Genomic DNA, 14,776 nt, shown 5'->3' on the forward strand with positions numbered 1-14,776 from the left:
CTGGACTGCTGGGAAAACGTGAACAGGACTGCACCCTGCCAGCTGACCCAGATACACATAATGAGGCTTCCTTCTAAATGACACAGTGGATCAGCATTTGCTGAATTTGTTGGTACCCTGTGGCATGTAGGTCTTCACGCTCCCACGGACTGCTCTTACCTGGCCTAAGACCGGAGATGGAGAGGAGCCAGTGGCCGTGGCTGGAGTAAAAGCCGATCTCTGCCTTAACTGGCCGGCACTTGGAACGGTGAGAGAGGGCTGGGCTGCCCATGCGTCCCAGTTATCGGTTTCGGGTTTCTCATTCATGCTGGTGGGCCACCTGGAAGGAAATCACGCCACCGTGAGGAGCAGGTACTCCCTAAGGCATCGGCCTTTCCCCACAGCAAACACAAACCCCGAACTTGACGGGGCTTTCTACAGTTCAAGAACGAGGAGGGGAGGAAAGAGCACAGGACTGGGTTTGGGTTTGGATCTGAGCTTCGCACACTAGCAACAAACCTCAGGCAAATTATAATCGTTTCTCTGAACCGTGATTTCCTCATAGACACAATGGGAACAATACTTGCCACTTTGGTTGGTTGAGAGGGTCACATGAAATACTGGATAGAGAAATACTTTGTAAATCTAAAGCGTCGAGAAACACCCTCCCCTGACCAGTATCATCATGTGTAATAACAATAGCTAATCAGCCAAAACAGAAGCTATGCACCAGGAAGGAGAACATGCCAGCTTGGTAGCTGGGGCCTCTCAACACCATTTCTCTGTCCCGTACGTCATACAAGCACCCGGCTGGAGGCCTCCACACCGTGGGAACTACAGTATTCTTAGGGCGTCCAGTTGTCCTGGATTTCTGGGACAGGGCGAATTTTGTAATTTTACACTTGTAAATAAACACATCTGTGTGAATGCAGATCTAAATGCAATTTACTTTTTATATCGTTGTAAGACATGAACTAATTTGAAAAATCAAAATAATTCCTTTGTTAGACTGCACGTTCTGTTTTGGGGTTCGGGAACTAAGATGCCCATGATCACACCAGGACACCGCACACCACACATTTAATGAGGAAAACAGGCACCCCGATTGGACCCGCAGCCAAACAAAATCCTGGAAGATGTGGTTCTGCCTTTTATTTCAGCCTGTTTAAAAAGTCAGCACTTTTCAATCAAGATCCAGAAAGGAAGGGAGAGTTTCAACTTGAACTCATGCTAACGGAAGGCTACTTTTTAGCAGAGATTAGACAGGGCGGACCTTGTTTAGCACTTTCAACCTTTTATATGAAAATAAGTATGAAGAACTTGCTCTCCTTTACATCCTTCCCTCCACTTCCTCCAGCCCGTGCTCATTATGCTCCTTCTGTTCCTCTATTTAACCCATCTGATCTTTCTCCAGCCTTAAGTCTTGACTCCTTGCCTTCAACTGGTTAGACTTAAAAAAAATTCTGAAACACTTTTTATTCAAATCACTTTTACTTGAATACTCGTATAAAATATTTTTAGACAAGTACACCTCTAGCTCATGGGAGGGTTCACCTACATGGCAAAGGTCTGCTCACACCTTTTTTTAATGCCATTTCCCGATGACCAAGGGCACAATACGAACAGCAGCAGGAGCATACATCTCCCCACTCCCCGTCCATTTGTACACGACTGATCAAAGAGGAAAGACAGCTTTAAAGGAAACAGGTTTCTATCTTATTCAAAGCCACATGACTGAACTCAATTTCTGTTTCTGTCCAGCAAAAAAGTACTATTTATAGTCAGGAAATGACTGAATATTTGCTGACTGACACGGATGTCAAACAGATTGTTAGGAAACTGCATTTCTCCATTTCTTCCACAAGAATGAAAGAAATAGACAGATGACTGAATGAAACAAGAGACGGGCTTTATCCTGTGCCAGGGCAAATCACTGTTGAGCAACGACAGACTTAATTCCAGTTCAGAGAACGTAATCCCCCGTTTGCCAATAGGCCAGTCAGAGAAAATGGCAATGGAAGTGAGCCAGCTCCTTTATTCAGGGGTATAACCCCACACTATAAAAATACTTAAAAGAAAAAAAGAAGACCACTAGGTGAAGATTTCAATAGTCATGAGCAATAGCACGCTGCACGTACGTGGAGCTGAAGTCGGCCCAGTTGTTGGGGGTGGTGGAGGGCTCAGACGAGGCCACTGTCAAAGGAGCAGGCGTCTCCCGCATGGCCAGTTTGGGTGCAGGGGTGGAGGTCGGGTCAGTCACTGGTTTCCCTGGAACAGGAACCTCGTTTTCTGGGATTCTCTCTGCATAGTTCGCGGGAAACCATCCTGTCTTTCCTTTTAATTCTCCTCCAAGCCATCCCGGTTCTCCAGTTTGGCTTTCGTCCACCTGCAGCAAAGTCACAGGCCCGTTAAAGATTTAATTTAACCTGTAAAGACACCAAACGTTTTACCCGAACAAAGCCCCAAGCCTCCGACCCTGTGAGACTGACACACGGCACAGACGTTTCTTCATCTTATTCTTATACTGAGAGTCTGGAAAAATGGCCTCTGATTCAAGTTCCTATCCTTTGTGCTTCCCCCCCCTCCACTTCTTCAAATAATGGAAGTTTAGATAAAGTGCCTGAAGTCCTAAGGCCCATAGTTTAAAACTTTTAGAGCTATTTTGAATTGGAAAACGATCTGACACACTTCATCACTCAGAAAGTAATGTAATTATTAAAAATAACTTGACTTGGATTTATTATTTAAAGTTGAAAGCAAAGGGCACAATCTATATAAATTTAGCACTCTGAAAGTCTCTAATAACCAAGTAGTTACTCAGCACAGGGACAAGAAAGATAAAAAACACAGCCTTAGATGATTTCCACGGGAAGCAAAGCTGACTGCTGTGTTTAGCCATTTAAAAGCCCCACAGATACATGATGAGAAAATTAAGGAAGTGATTATTTACAGCAACAGTCAATTTACTAAGGTCCCATAGTTTTCTCTGGTGCAAATTTAACTTGAATAGTCACAAAAGTACAAATGAAAATATAGAATTCTGTTGTTTAAAATTTTCAGAGGCTATTTATTAAACCAAGTGCTTTTCATATTTGTATTTTGTCTTAATTCTGACTCAAAAGGATCATTCGAAATCAGCAGAATGATTCTACTTATCTTTATGAGTTATCCCCATTAGTTTACGAACAACAGAACAATTTTAGAGGACAATTACATTCGCTGTTAGAAAATTATGTTCATCACTATAAGTCAAATAAGGGTTATCAGAGACTTGAGCTTTTTTTTAATCCCTTAATATACACCTAAGGAGGATAAACATTGAACACTTACTTCATTGGACATTAGCGATGTTTTTTAGAAATCATAGAAATGAATAGGTAGGGTCTTAACATTGATTTTGGAAAAACTGGCAAAAATGCTGATTTTCTAACCCACTCAAATATTCAGTAGAAAAACAAACAAAAAAAGCAAAAACCTATGGAACCAAACATCTTTCTGTATTCCGTGTAGAGTAAGTAATAGGGTGTAATATTTATTAGCTTACTTGAATTTAAAAAATATGCTTGGAATGGGGTGGAGAAAGTGGAATACTCAGCTTACTACTTAATTCTACATGTTATTTACAAAATATCCCATATGTAGGGGACTCTTACTATCATGGGTGAAAGCAATTTTTACAGCTGAGAATTCTCCAAAAAGAAGTTCCCAGAGACAAAGTGCAGTACTGCTTCTAAGCTTCTGTGTTTCGCTTTGCAGTTATTCTTCTTGCTAACACCGAATCAGATGGGAACACATTAGTCACTTCTCATTCAACTCCCTGTGCTGTTTTGTTCTTACTTTCTTTTTTCTGGGAAGCCCCAACTATTTCTCTAGATGAGGATTTAAGATGACACTTTTCCACTTGGATCTTATTTTAGGCTAAACTCAAATGGCTACGTGCCTTTCCTACCTCATTTATATTTATTGTGGTATTATGACATATTTTAACTTTACACACGCTTTGCACTGGAAACCTAGCTGTTTCAAGGTCAACTTGTGCCAGGGCCTCGCCAACGTCTCAGTAGGTTCAACAGCCAAGCTCCGGCCCATTCCATTCATTCTAGGACCAAAAGTGACGTCAGGCAGGAGTGAGATAGGACCCTGAGCCTCAAGACTGCAAAGTGTAATGATCAAGAGTAGGGCTCGACAATTAGACTGCCTCAATTTGAATACTAGTTCTACAATTTATCAACTGGTTGACCTTGGACAAGTTTAATCTCCTGTTGCCTCAGCTTCTTCATCTGTAAAATGGGGATAACAGTACCTGTTTCATGGTTGTTGTAAGGATTGTTAAATATTAGGACACTGCCTGACCTGACATATGAGAAGAGTTTAATGATAGATTTTTTTAAAGTCACTTCTATTGCCCAGCTCTGACTCTGTACTAGTTCTATCTGGGCTTTCACTTGTTCTAAAACCTTGGTCTCTACTTTACCCTCCTTGTCCAGTACTTTCTGGGTTTGCCTTCTGGCCAGTAGGTTGGTTCACCCTTTAGTTCAACCTGTGATTGTGGCCTGTCTGGAACTCCTACTGGTCTATACAAGTTGGACTTCCCGGAATGTCAGCTGCTTTACTCATACCCTATGATCTGTCATTCCCATGAGACCCAGGGTCTTATCTAGTCAACAAGACTTGGTTGACATATCTAGAATTTGATCTGAAACCCCAAGGAAATGACCTACCCTGTGGGCAGGTCTAGCTCCCACCCTAGTTGACTGACCACACCCGCCCAGTCCCCTGATAAGACAGAAAGCATGCCTCCCCACTGAAAGGTGTTTTGTATACTTAGGAAGGGGACAGGGTGCCTCTTACTTGAGGGAAAACATTACATAAGAACAGGAAAAGTTAGACATATAAGCTTCTAGTAACGTGGCTGGCTAGAATGTGGACTTTTACATATATAAAGTAGATTTATCTATTGGTGGCTATAAATCAAGGGGATTAACAACATTGGTCTTAATACAAGTTCATTTAACCAGTCCCACTGTTAGGTAGAAGTTAGAAAACAGTAGGAGGAGGAAGGGTTGGAGGGGGTCCATAGTGCTGACAGAGAAGCTCCTAACTAGCTTTGATTACTGCCTCCAGCCACGTATCTGTTTTTACAACAACAGATGACAAGAGGTGGTCGGGAGCAACATAAGGATCCTGACCTCCACCTCCCTTAGGAGGTCATGCCCTCCCATGGAAGAGCATGTACCACTTTTCCCGCCAAACCAATATGTAACTCCCTCACCCCACCCAGCAAACTGTGAGTCCTGGGGCAAGTGCTCTCTCTGGCCCTTGGGATCTCTAGCCCTAGCTCTCTCCCCCTTTCTCTCTCTCTCCCTCTCCCCCACCTCGCCCGTTCTCTTCCCTGAGAATGTGTCACTAATAAACGCTGCTTGAATATTAATCAGGTGCTGACCTTTGGTTCTTCACCATGTCGGCAAGAAGAACCCAGACTCCTGTGACACAATGGCAACCCCTCAGAGCATCTGCGGTCATTCTAGTGGAACATTATCCAAGTGGGAAGTACAAACCCCAGAAATTGCTTACATGTCTGCGTATACATTACAGATGTAGTAATTATACACTGTATACAGCAGGGGATACATGCAACAGTCTAAAACACACAGCAGCTATTGGGCTTTATTGGCTAAAGCCCAATGACATGACGCCTCTTTTCTCAACGTTTATATGCGTCATGGCTGCTACTGTCATTAGGTAGGTAGCATTAATATTTCTAAAATCACAGACTTTTTCATAGAGAAGGGAAACAGAAATCCCCTCTCCCCTCATAAGCATGACGAAGAACACGGCCAGCAAACAGGTTTAAACTGCCTACCAACTCAGACAAGCTCATGTGACTGCCTGGGACGTGCTGAGGAGTGTGGGAGCATTTGCCAGTTGGAAATATAAGGCTTCCTTCAAAATTCCTACATGAGGATATTAAATTTTTCTAAAGCTCTAATCTGGAGGTTGGCAAATTTTTCCGCTCACTGTCCCAACTACTCAACACTGCCATTGTAGCACAAAAGCAGCTGTAGACAATATGCAAATGAATGAATGAGCCTGGCTGTGTTCCAATAAAACTTTATTCCAAAATAGGGAGTGAGCCGGATGTGGCCTATCCCTGGAATCATATGTGGGTATTACTCCCTCAAAACAGCAATGACACTATGACTAATTGTTACCCAACAAGCTGAGCTGAGATATTAAGGTTATGGAAATCTAAGAAGGCAGGAAAGATAAGGTATTGACTACATTAAAAAAAGATCTCCATCAAGAGAAGAAAAGGTGAAAATGAGTTTAAATTGTTATGAGAGTTAACGCTAAGTTAGAGGATAAACAATTTCCACAACGGATTGACTGGTTGATGGCTGACAACTTCTTTAAAAAAAAAGTCTCCTTCTTGGGTATTTCAAGAAAAAAATATTCTCCAGAAACAATTTAGGACTAGTCCTGACAGGAAAAAGAGATTCGATTTTATCAGTGGCTTGCTCAGTGGTTCCGGAAACTAACTCCCTAACAGAACCACCTGGAGAAGGTTTTGAATCCTGTATTAGGGTTACGATTAGAAACCCCCAGGGTCTCTGGAGGCGAGCCCTGGAATGCTTGTTTTTTTAAAGCTCCCCGAGCAGGTCTAATGTACTCCGTCTTGTACCCTCTAAAACCTGCTGAATAAATGAGCAGCCTGTGTTCTTAGGGTAAATCTCAACAAAACAGTAACAAGCAAAGGTCTTCTAATTTCTTAAGCTATCCCAGTACATTGTAGATGTCAAATTGGATTTATTCACCCTCCAAGTATGGGGACCTCCCGATCAGAAGACAGGCCATAGATTTTCTAAGTGTCTAAGCCTTAGCTGTCAAGGTCAAACTCAACTAAGAAGCTTCCATTCACCTGTCTGAGCACATCGGTTCACCCTGATTCCTTTCCCCTTTGAAATTCCTAGCAGCATTGGTGAGTATTCATTGAGAATTTCATCATGCATTGGCTTTTCCATGTGTTGCTCCCTATTTCTCTAGAAAGATTTTAAACATATGAATGGCAGACATAATCTTATATTTCTTTGTATTATCAACAACATTCAGAACAGGACGATGTACAAGTTATCAATTTTTGTTAAACATAAAAAAATATTTTGGGATAAAAGTGAATCAAGTTAGATGTTTGAGAAATCTGATGATTACTGTGCCCATAAAAAGTAAGTGAGGTCCTGATTATTCAACCAAGAGAGATTGACAGCAATGTTCTATTTTTCATGTACGTATTTTTCATGCACATGTGTCTTAACTGCAAACTTCATAAAATAAAAAACTTACTATTATTACATGTTCATCCCCCCCCCCCTTTTTTTTTTTGCACTGATGGTTAACCTCACAAAGGTTATACAACTGAATGCCATTTGGGGGGTCATGCTGCCTTTGATAATATAAAATCAAGACACTGCTCTTGTCCCATCAGCAAGCCAATAAACGATGCCCAGTAGTACATTCCATAGTTCATTACATATTTGGGATATCTACAATAAAGCAAACACCATTCTAGTCCCAGGTAGACATTCTCTGTTACACTTGTCGAAGCTGGATTTATTTTTAGTGTTTTATTAAAAATTACAAATGTTAATTCATTTGTAAATATGAAAATCATGTAGAATTACATAAAATTGAACATGAAAGCCTCCTCTTTACTGGCCAGCGGTAACCACTGTTCACAGTTTGATTTCAAGACTGTTAAGTATACGCATATAAACATTCACATACACACACGTAGTTTCTTATTTAACCCAAATGAAATTATATTCTGTAGATTGTTTCTGTTTTTTGTTTTTTTTTTACTGGAGATCTTATTTGTTGTATATATAGATCTATGTAATTTTTTTTTTAACATCTTCATTAAATGTATTGTTTAGCAGTGTTGTACTTTGTTTAAACCATTCCCGTATAGATGGACATCTGGCTGTTCCTTTTTCTTTTACCAACAATGCTTTAGTGAATATCCATCTACACATATACTTGTACATATACCAAAAAACAGCCTAGAGAGAATAATAGAATTTTGAGAGTTTTCACTTTGAATAGGTATTGCCAAACTGTCTCTCAAATGACTTAGCTAATTCATATAACCATGCTGACAATGTTTATTATATCCACTTTCTTACATTCTTGACAAAGCTAGATATTATCAAACTTTTAAACTTGCTCAGTTGAGAGATTAAAAAATGCTATCTGTCTTGTTTTTTTAACTTGTATTTTCCTGATCACCAATAAAATGAAGCATCTTTCTGTATATTTTTAAACATTTACTTTTCTTTATCTGTAACTATCTCTTCATATCTTTGGTCAACTTTTCTATGTTGTGGGTTTCTTTCATATTAACGTTTTAGAGTCTCTATGTAATATGGATTTTGTCTCTTATGTATTTTGTAATAATACAAATTTTAATTTTTTCATATTGTCATTCTGTCCATTTTTTGTCATTTATGGCTTCTAGTTTTAACTTACAAAGTCATTTCATGGCCAGAAAATTATTCCAATATTCACCTTTGAAAAAAATAGTTTTAGAATTTTGTCTTTTAAGTTTAAACTACCTAAAATTTTTTTTTGCCCATGGCCTGAGCTAGAGACTTGACCTAATAACCTGCCAAATACAGAGCCTTCAAGTTGGTCCTTAAATAGAATCTAGCAAAGAGACACCTGGTACACAAACCTTTATTATAACTTTCTTCCTTTCTTTTTTAAGCACAACGTACTACATAAACTCAAAACATGTTTTTACTGCCGTGACAACACCCAAAGATATGTGTACTTACACAGAATTAAAGTGATTTAAAAGAACAAAACATTTAATAAGATGCAGACTTCCTGACAGGTACATAGCACTTACCCATTCCCCTTTAACCTCCACCAGGAAAGCAAAGGTTTGAAAGCAAGGCAAAATATATATTTAATGAAATGTTTTATTCTTACAGTTTGTCTAGACTCTATTCATTTAGTCAAGCTGGTGGTTAACTAGCCAACTTGAAGAAAAGGACTTAATATCATTGTAACAAGACTGTTTCCATAAGCAATATTTCCTCATTAAAATACAGATCATCTATAACATTTCCTTATCCTAATATTTGTAAGACTTCCTTATCTCAAGAAGAGAATATCACTTTTCTGCACCGTGTCCCAACAAAATCCAGTTTCAAAAACTTAAGCTTTTTCTTTCAACAGTGTAAAAAGGCAACTTTGTAATGAGATCCTATCTGATGCCGCACTATACTTTCATAATTTTTAGATTCCTACTATTGCATGATATTTATATTTTACAATTAATCTGATTTAAAGGCATGATATTTCAAAGATGAGGCAGTATGAGTAAAGCAGCTTCAGGCCATTAGAAAACCTGGCGCGGGAAACGGGAGGTGGTGGAGAAACTGCACGCGCCACCACCCTGCACCACCACCTGCGGGTACAGAGAGGTGTGCCCACACTTCCGAGAAACCAGCAGTTCTTTCTGTCAAGAATGAGTGAAGCTGGCACCCAGCACATTTCAGGCAATGCAAAAACTGTTTGCTGAATGAAGGCTGGAGTATATTTGAAGAGGGTTTCAATACCATTACGGAGATTTTCATTTTTAAAGATTCTAGCCCTTTGGCCTTGATTCCCCTATTTCCAGCCCATAATTAGAGGAAAAGCTATCAAAAAAATGAAGGGAAAAGTGATTGATTTCTCTGAGTACCAAACACAATGTACTTTCTTTATATTTTGGCTCATTGAAGATCATACATTCTGCTCAGAGAGATGATGCATATATGCAAAAGCATGAGGAAAAGTACAACACCCTTTTATATTTTAAAGACATATAGTCTTAGCACAAGAAACATGTTTGTCTCAATTCTTAACTTTCCGAGTCCTTTCAAAATTCTGACCCAGCCCATCTTTTTTTTAATCTTATGTTTTTATTGCTAACAGTAATGCAAAGTTTGACCACTTCTAAGACTCCTGTTCTTAAGTTAATAACTAGATTGAGGAACTACTGTTTCCTTTTAGAAAATAATTTAGGTCAATCACATTGCTTTATTCTTTCTTAAACTGGTTACTACAGTGTTAGTTACAATCATAAGACAATATTTAATTAAGAAACCAGATTAACTGTATTTAATTCATTACTTTTCACACAATTCCAAGTTAATACAATCAAAGGGAAAAAAAGATGCTTTTGACCCAAAGATACAGAAGTTATCACTGGCAATTATGAAAATGATAGAGTATTTTGCATTTAAAACTATTTCTTAAAGACTACTCATAGCATATAAGCAGTAATCTAAACTCTGAAATTACCAGATCTTTACAGATTTAAAAATATTCTAAGGCTGTGATAAAAACCCATTTTCTTTCACAACTCTATTTTAAAGTTATGTTAGAAGTTAGAATACATTTTTAAATGTCTTCTTTTATTCTAATAGAAAAAGAAGAAGATTGATCCTATACTTCAAAAACCCAGATGCTGGATGACTGGATTTGACACTCACGGACAATTTCACAATTGTCAAATAAAGTCCAGAAAAAGGACAGATGTTAATCATCAACAGAAATCACACTTTCACTGGAGTCGTTCTTACCATGACTATATCTCCCGGCTGGATCGTGATTTCATCATGACTTCTGGATTCAAAGGGATATAGTGCCCGGTAATAGACCACTTTTACATTCTCCTGTGCAGAAATCGTAAGTGGGCCTTTTTCTGTTTACAAAAGGGGTGTGTGGGGGGGAAACAAAAATAAAACATTACACGTAACACAAACACATGAGAACAAGCCAAATAACTGACATCTCCTCTACTGCCTACCTTAACATCTGAACTATTTCCATCCATTCAAGGAATTTCTGAAACATACTGGATGCCAAAAAGGAGCTGAATCTGATGATGTCATCAAACCCACTGTTCGTAGACTCTCTAAACAAAGGTCACCCCAATGCCAAGTGCAGTGAGGCTGTCTAAGGTCCCCATTCTCTCCCTCCTGGCTGAGGCTCCAGCAGTGCACATCTGTAAAGCACTAAGACCCCTCTCCCCCAACCCAGGCAGCACCTCGAATGTGACCCAAAGTCTGGATCAGCCAAGAAGAAAAGGAGGGTAGGACGGGGGCCAAGAACAGTTTTCATATTAAAAGACAGGGAAATGTTGATGTCTGCGGCCCTGAACGTAGTCCTAGAAAAGACAAGTACTGACTTCACTAAGAAGAGTTATGACTGATAATCCCTGGTAAACCTTCCTCTCCATTTCCTGGGGAGGTGACGTGAGCCCAAGGATGGGCCTTAGATGAAAAGAATTTCGATTTGAAATGAAATAAAATTTTTAAAAATGCATGCGAGCAGAGGATAGTTTTGGATCCTGGTTAACAGTACTAATCATGGCCCTCGGAATTGTTTTACCCAAATATTTTGACACATATCTCTTTTCTCTGAAAAGCAGTGAGGGGAAGATATTATCTTCATGGAGTCTTGAAACCGGATGATGTGCAAAACTTCCCACTGACTGAAGGGGAAAAAAAAAATCCTTATTTTATACCAAGAGGAGATATAAGAAACTTAAACTAAGTGGCATAGGTTAAGTAATGGTGAAATTCTAAACGGTCTGAAAACACAGACTGGCCTTCCTATAGCATGGCCACGCCTGCGTGGCTCTGATGACCTGCCAGCCTTTCTCCCCGGCCTGCGTGCATCTTAGGCAGGCAGGGTGTCGGACCGAACTCTGAACCGTCACTCGTCTCCCTGCCCACCATGTGAACCTTTACGGAATAGTGTGCTTCTGCCTTTTCTTTCTGTACACCAGTAAAAAGCACACTGATATATATATAATTTACCACACAAAGAAAAAGGCAATCGCTTTGTTCAGCTGAGCATTATCTGCCACACGAGAATTTTACAAATTCATTCTAGTTTGCATCTGATATAATGGACGTGTTCTAGCTAGTTCTAAGTTTTTCATTTATCATTATTTAAAGAGGCAACTTATGATCAAAGGGCAAAAACAGCCACACTTTTCCAAAGGTAAAGAACACGGTGTTATGCAGTGCAGACTAAAGACAGTGAATGTCACATCAGCACCGGCCAGGGGAGGACCACTTCCTGCTCCTGAGACAGCTCAGAACTCCCAGAGAGAACAGTGGAGGACTGGAGAAGCAGAGGGTTCCTTCTGCAGGAAAGGTTCTCAGCTCTATTAGGAATGAAGGGGGCTCGGTCATCAAACTTCATGCCATTTTTGTCTGCAAAAGACTTGTGATGCCAGTGTAATGATGGCAGCCAAAGGTTGGCATGGTGCTGAAGAATAAAACAGATCTAATGACCCTAGAGAATGAACAGCTGCACTGTCCCCAAAAAGGAGACTGGCATTCTCACCTCTATTAATATAGCCCGGACAGGGCCTCATTAGATACGAAAATTTCTCAAGAGGATCTGAAGATGACATTTTCTGGAATTATTTTGCCCTCAATACCTGTGGTGGACCATGGTGCTTGGACAGCTGGCTTAGCCGGTTCTTGGTGCTGATGGAAAAGCCGACTCAGTTTGTCTTGCATTTCCTGTTTGCCTTTTTCCTCGCCGTCCTTCTTTTTGACACTCTCTTCCCTTTTGAGTTTTTCATCATCGTGGAGTTTTCTTGGCCGCTGAGGCTCCTCGTCCTGTGGCACATGCTCAGGCCACTGCTTGTCCCTTTCCTGAGCTCGTCTGTCAACAAAATGCTTGGTTACAGCAAGGAAGCAACTCCAATTTAACACCAGTTGTCTCTTTTCACAAAAAAGCTCTATCTAGTCAAAGAGATGCTAAACAGCAAGGAGATACTGTTGGGCAGATGGAGCGATCAACGAAGCAAAGACTCTCAGGGCTCCAGTTCTGAGTGAGATGAAATCACGTGATTCAGAGAAACACACGAAGAACTTTGATGTAGTTATAAAGTGATTAGAAAAATAACAAAAATGCTTCTCAATTTTAAAACTGGTATATAATGGCAAAAAACATTTTAAAAAGCCATAAAACACACAGGAACATAAGTTTCATGAACAGAATGTACAATCAACACTGCAAATGAAATATTGCTTAAACAAACCCATGATCAGTCAGATCATTAAAGGTATACCACTTTTACAGGCACACACATAACACCCCAAAAACTGACGTTGAAAGCAATAGATTATTTTAAACCCTTGAGGTAGTACCCATCCATTACTCAGCAATAATTCTTATGTATTTCACTGAATTCAACTACTTTTTGTTTGTCTTGCAAAGCAGCTGATACAAAGAAATACTTGCAATTGAATCTAGACCTTTGAGGGCCTCAAACTGAAACCCATAGGAAACGACTGGGAATGATTTTTCTTATCCCATAATATTTTATAAAATCAGAAAACACTTTAAATGATCACCCTTTTAAATGGAACTAACATTCAATATTAATGACATAATGTTAATAATAACACATTTATTAACTACTTTAACCTTCACACCAGGTAGGTAAGTCCTATTATTATCATCCCCATTTTATAGATGAAGAAAATAAGGCAGATATATTAAGGGACTTGTCCAAGGTCACACAGACACACCAGCCTGGGTTTCAATTCCAGGCAGCCTGGTTCTAGAGGCCACAACCTGAACCACTATCCTGTGACACACCCACATACAAAGGTCATTTCTTAGAATAGGAAACTGCCAAGGGAACATAATACAAACAAAACTTTCTCCTCCACTTAAAAAATATTTTATTTATGTCTACTCCGTATGAATGTGAAAATTTAGTGCAGTACAGTTTTTTTTTAACCTAAATCTTAAACATTTTACTTACAATTTTCAAAATATCTTTTAGGAAAGCAGAAAAATTGTTTTGGAAGGGTAGGGACATTAATTGCTATTCATAATAACAAAAAGAAAAACCACAATAAAATTTGCTTAACATTTTCTACTAATAAAGGTAACCATTTATAGTGTATAACCATGTAATTTCGGAAGTTATATTTTGGGCACTATTTATCATATAATTGTAAGCAGAAAATTTAACCTTTCTATATTATGATATTTTGTGTTTATTTCTACTCTGTATGAATGTGAAAATTTGATGCAGTATATAGTGTGAATAATGAAAGCATTTTATAAAGTTTGAAGATCGAAAAGTGATGGAGTTAAAGTTAATCAACACATCCAAGGAATTAATCCTTGGTATATAATCATAGTCCTACCCTCAAGAAAACCATAAAATACAGAGGGTGCCAAAAAAAGGATACACATTTTAAAAAAGGAAAAAAAAAACAATTAAAATTGTAATACTCAATATATACCGATAACAAAAAATGAATACAAGTCACGTGTACACATTTTTTTGGCATCCCAGTAGTCCTCTAAATTGAGACCCTACCCGCTGGCATGGAAACAAAAAAGTCCAAAACCCCAGACTCAGAATACTGTATAAACCCGTAACAAAACATGCACCATTCTAGGTGGTTTAACTCAGCTCAGGCCACTAAAGTTCCTGACTTGCCTAAAGTAGGTTTCTTCGTCTTTTTAGTCTAATTTCAATAATTGACTTTTATAATTTATACTGTATCTCATTGGGGTATTTGGTCATTTTTGTTTCTTGGCATCTAAAATTCATTGAAATTTAAAAGGCAACAAAATCAGACACACCGAAAGTTAAAAAATAAATGTCTATAATTTACTGCAGAAAGTTACAGAAACACAAATATTCAAACAAAAACCAACAAAAATGTCTGTATCCTAAGCAGCAGCAGCAGCCAATTTTCTC

General features: G+C 39.0%; 1 protein-coding gene across 6 annotated transcripts in view; it reads right to left on the bottom strand.

Moving 5' to 3' along the window:
* ITSN1 (intersectin 1) overlaps window positions 1-14,776 on the bottom strand; it is a 189,694-nt gene that overhangs the window by 67,305 nt on the left and 107,613 nt on the right. For all 6 annotated transcript variants that reach the window (XM_019730241.3, XM_019730239.3, XM_074325803.2 and 3 more), the window contains 4 exons: window positions 12,482-12,711; window positions 10,608-10,729; window positions 2,118-2,365; window positions 160-319 (listed from right to left, as the gene is read on the bottom strand). In XM_019730241.3, the coding sequence (XP_019585800.2) occupies window positions 160-319; window positions 2,118-2,365; window positions 10,608-10,729; window positions 12,482-12,711 (760 nt within the window). The remainder of the gene's footprint in view (window positions 1-159; window positions 320-2,117; window positions 2,366-10,607; window positions 10,730-12,481; window positions 12,712-14,776) is intronic.

This window comes from Rhinolophus sinicus, chromosome 17 (assembly GCF_057876585.1).
Source record: "Rhinolophus sinicus isolate RSI-liver-muscle chromosome 17, RSI-T2T, whole genome shotgun sequence".
NCBI classification, from domain to species: domain Eukaryota; kingdom Metazoa; phylum Chordata; class Mammalia; order Chiroptera; family Rhinolophidae; genus Rhinolophus; species Rhinolophus sinicus.